This window comes from Nicotiana sylvestris, chromosome 8 (genome assembly GCF_000393655.2).
Source record: "Nicotiana sylvestris chromosome 8, ASM39365v2, whole genome shotgun sequence".
Taxonomy (NCBI): Eukaryota; Viridiplantae; Streptophyta; class Magnoliopsida; order Solanales; family Solanaceae; genus Nicotiana; species Nicotiana sylvestris.
In genome coordinates, this window is record NC_091064.1 from 208669714 (window position 1) to 208674334 (window position 4621).

Consider the following 4621-nt stretch of genomic DNA (forward strand, 5'->3'; position numbering starts at 1 on the left):
ATGTGTGCTCCTTTTTCGAACTACGTAATGATCTGATTCACGCGGCATCGTGATACGTAGGCAATCCTCATCGGATCCGGTCACATTTTCAACTGCAAATAATAGAAAAAAAATAATAATAAAAAAAAACAACAACAAAAACAATAAAGGGAAGCCTAAAAGAAGCCGGAATGACGCATGCCTTCGTTGCAAACATGTAGGAATTCATTTAACTGTATAGGTGCATCATGCCCCAACGTGAGATTACCTATCTGTTATTTGTTTCGAACTAACCGTTCGTTTGTCGTTGAGTATTTCTAGGTTTTAGAAAGGCGGTTGGTTTGGTGAAGGTTTGGCCTCACATTCATACTTCACGAGGTCAAAAGGGAGTGTTCAGTTACCTGTTGTTAAGACAAGAGGAGTTACTCACACTTACTTCACCAGATCAAAAGGAAGTGTCGAAATGTCTTCAGAAGTTCCTCTGCCAACGATTCCTATTTCGGAGGAAAGTTCAATCTCAGCCATCCCGACTTCTGAGTCAGCAACGGTCGAGGAAAATAGAATTCTACGTCTCCGCATGATGGAAATGTGGGACGCCTGGGCCAATGCAAAAGAGCCACGAAGTGCGATCCCTGGATTCCCCGAGCTTTTTCCTAGGGCAAGTGGGACCTCCAACACCCCCATAAGTTATCCAAATGCCCCTCTGGGATTTCCTACCGTCTCAGCCTACTTTGCTGGAACACCGTCTGAATCTCGCCCCCAGGTGTTAGCTTCCGGTGTGGCTTCAAACATATTCACTGCTCCACCTTGTTCAGCCACAGCACAACCTGTTTTACCCAAGCCCAACTTCGATTCATCATCCTTCACATTTCAAGCACCGCTTCTTCCGTTGGAACCTAGCCAGTTCACCACCAACGCTTACCCTCACCCGTCTTGGTACGAATTTATCGCAGGGCAGGAGAAAGCCGAGAAAACACCTGAACAAGAGGAAATGACCAGGAAAATGAGAAGTATGGAGCAAACTCTCAAAAATATACAGGGTCAGAGCGGGCAAAAGAGCGTATCTTACGCTGACCTGTGCATGTTCCCACACGTACATTTGCCTTTGGGTTTCAAAACCCCAAAGTTTGAGAAATATGACGGGCATGGGGACCCCATAGCCCATCTCAAAAGGTACTGCAACCAGTTGCGGGGAGCGGGCGGAAAAGAAGAGCTTCTTATGGCTTACTTTGGAGAAACTTTGATCGGCGTTGCTTCTGAATGGTATACGGATCAGGAAGTATCTCGTTGGCACATTTGGGACGACTTGGCTCAAGATTTTGTCAGACAGTTTCAATATAACATCGACATTGCCCCCGACAGGAATTCATTGTCGAATCTAAAGAAGAAGCCTTCGGAGAGCTTCCGAGAATATGCTGTCAAATGGCGCGAACAAGCGGCCAGAGTCAAACCTCCGATGGATGAAACTGAAATGGTCAGTGTTTTCCTTCAAGCCCAAGAGGCTGATTATTATCAAAACATGATGTCTGCATTGGGAAAGCCATTTGCTGAAGCCATCAAAATCGGTGAAATGGTGGAGAATGGGTTAAAAACAGGGCGAATCTTGAGTCAGTCTGCTATAAGGGCCACCTCCCAAGCAATCCAAGGCGGGTCTGGAGGAGGAGCAAACCGAAAGAAGAAGGAAGAAGCAACAATGGCAACTTCGAGTGTAAGGAAACCCCTTCCGTCCAGATTTCATTTCTCTGAAAGAGCCCCGCAACACTACTACCCCCATCAAGATGCAGCCTATGCTATGGACCTTCAGCCCTACACAGTAATGAATGCACAACCATATATTAGGCCACAACAACAATTCCACCAAAAGCGAGCTCAATTTCCAAGAAATCAACCTCCTCACCAAGCTCAGTATAATCCCCGACCTCCACAAAATAATCTCCCCTACAACGCCCGTGCTCGAGAGCCGCTTAGGAAAATGGACTTCACACCTATTGGTGAGTCATATTCCAACTTTTTCCCTAAATTGGTCCAAATGGGTTTGTTACAACCTGTACCTCCAAATAGGCAAAACCCAGAGTCACCCTCTTACCAACCTGGTGCCCGATGTGCCTATCACTCTGGAGTGGAAGGGCATGACACTGAGAGCTATTGGACTTTGAAAAGGGTTATTGAAGCCTCGTAGAACAAAAGCGGATAATGTTAAAGGACGAAGACATTCCTAATGTGACCAACAACCCGTTACCGGCTCACAACAATGGACCGATTATTGGGATGATCTGCGAAGATAAAGAGTTTGATCCTGTCTTGAAAGCCATCATTGCAATCGCCGACATTGAGAAAAAGCCCAAGACGTATGCAAAGCAAGAAAAGGGGGACAAGAAGAGTAAAACCCCCCCTCAAAACACAGAAAAAGTAGTGGAAACCAAAACTGAGGTAGTGCCCTCAAAAGATGTCGTCCTTTATGTTCCCCGAGGTTCGAAGAAAGGACAAGTAACATTGAGCCCTCCAAGAAGGTTTGAACTGAACAAAGGATCTAAAATGTACGTGCCCAAAGGGACCTATACGGAACGGGGGCCAATAATTTCACCGAGGCTGAATGAGCCCGTGATTATTGGACGCGCGCCGCAGAAGCCCATGACAGATCCTACTACCGTCCCATGGAATTATAACAAGGCGGTAGTAACCTACAAAGGAAAAGAAATCCTGGGAGGAGTAAATGAAGCTAACCCAACTGAGAAATACCTCAACCTGGAGGAGTTGAGTGACTCTACAAAGAGGCGTTTTCCACCCAAAAAACCCGTCAGTGCCGAAGAAGCGGAACAGTTTTTCAGGAAAATGAAAACTGCGGACTACAAGATAATTGACCAACTCCGAAAGTCTCCCGCTCAAGTCTCGTTGTTGTCCCTACTGATGAATTCAACTGAGCATCAGAAAGTGTTGATCAAGACCCTCAACGAAGCTTACGTCCCAATTGAAACTACCGTGGAACAGCTAGAGAGGATGGCGGAAAGATTCTTCATGATCAATCAGATTTCCTTCAGCAAAAATGATCTGCCCCTGGAAGGGGCCGCCCACAACAGAGCCCTCCACCTAACGGTTAAATGTGAAGGGTACTATGTGAAGAGGGTCATGCTGGATGGCGGGTCCGAAGTAGATATTTGTCGCCTTTCGACTCTGCAAAGAATGGAGATCGAGACAGGAAGAATCAGGCCCAACAGCGTATGTGTTCGTGCCTTTGACGGCATCAAAAGGGACACCCTAGGCGAGATCGATTTGATTTTGACTATCGGACCTGTGGATTTTGAGGTGACCTTTCAGGTTTTGGATATGGATACTTCTTACAATTTCCTTCTAGGAAGGCCTTGGATTCATGCGGCGGAAGCCATACCTTCTACTCTCCACCAGATGGTAAAATTTGTATATAAAAATCAAGAGATTATAGTCCACGGAGAGGATGAGCATTCCATTTATCGAGACCCGTCGGTCCCATGCCTCAAAGCTAAGGAGGGTAGTGAACACATAGTCTATCAAGTTTTCGAGGTTGTGGTCGCAGACCAATGCGAAGAAGGAAGCCCGTACCCTCAACCTTTTCTCTCAAAAGCGTCAGTTATGGTTGCCAAGGAAATGATCAGGCATGGTTATAAACCAGGGAAGGGGATCGGGGCATCATTGCAAGGTATCACCAAACCCATCACCTTACCTGCTGCTAAAAAGTTCTTCGGTGTTGGTTTTTACGCCGAAGAAGCTGATATAATGTGGGAAAACCAACGGAAGAGCAATGGCTGGGTTTTGTCTCAGCCAATTCCGCATCTTTATAGAACGTTCGTCAGACCCAAATACATTGAAGAAAGAGAGGATGAGACCTTCACGACCGAGGAAATTGAAGAAATCTGTGGGGTTATGAGGCAAATGCTGTATGAAACCCATATGGTTCAGCCGGGAGAAGGCTCGAGCACCGCTGAGGTGCTTTACATGGGGCCTGGCGCCAAATTGCAAAACTGGAAGGCCACTCCGTTTCCAATCAAGCGGGAATCCTGGTAGACCGGTCTTGCCACCTTTTCTGTATTACGAGTTATTTTGGGGTGTAATTCGAATGATTTAATTTTAGTTTCCTGTCCTTAAATTCTGATGTAAACCCTATTATCTTCAAAATTCAATGAAATGAAGTTAATATTCCATCTTTTCATCTTATTTATTCTCTCTGATTCTTTTTATTTTTGTTTTATTTTTTTCAGTTCTAATAATGCGGTTTTAAATAACATGACATGTTTGCGGACTTCATGCCCAGATCCAAACATGCATTCTAGATACGAAATAATGAACCAAGAAATGGAATACGATGAAGAAGAGGCTTTTAAGGAAATAAATCGAGAATTGGAACATTTTGAGAACAAACCTAAGCCGAATCTGAATGACACCGAACCGGTTAATTTGGGAACTCCTGAGGAAATCCGAGAGACCAAAATAAGCATTCACACGGACGAGAGAACGTGAAACGCGATAATTCGACTCCTTTTTGAATTCAAAGATGTGTTTGCTTGGTCATACGATGATATGCCAGGATTAGGCATTGATCTAGTGGTGCATAAATTGCCGATTCACCCTGATTGTCCTCCAGTTCAACAAAAGCAAATAAAGTTCAAGA

At 45.1% G+C, this 4621-nt stretch overlaps 1 protein-coding gene across 1 annotated transcript; it reads left to right on the forward strand.

The window, feature by feature from the left end:
- The first annotated feature begins 559 nt into the window (after positions 1-559).
- On the forward strand, positions 560-2158 carry LOC138876294 (uncharacterized). The gene is made up of 2 exons (XM_070155206.1): positions 560-1152; positions 1459-2158. The coding sequence occupies exons 1-2, from the start codon at positions 560-562 to the stop codon at positions 2156-2158; spliced, it is 1293 nt and encodes a 430-aa protein (XP_070011307.1).
- Positions 2159-4621: the final 2463 nt, after the last annotated feature.

What these genes read in the sequence shown, in the direction of transcription:
- LOC138876294 (XM_070155206.1), top strand. Translation starts at nt 560, where the DNA reads ATGGAAATGTGGGACGCCTGGGCCAATGCAAAAGAGCCACGAAGTGCG. An exon ending in CCCATAGCCCATCTCAAAAG is followed by an intron (nt 1,153 to 1,458) that starts GTACTGCAACCA and finishes TGAAATGGTCAG; the next exon opens with TGTTTTCCTTCAAGCCCAAG.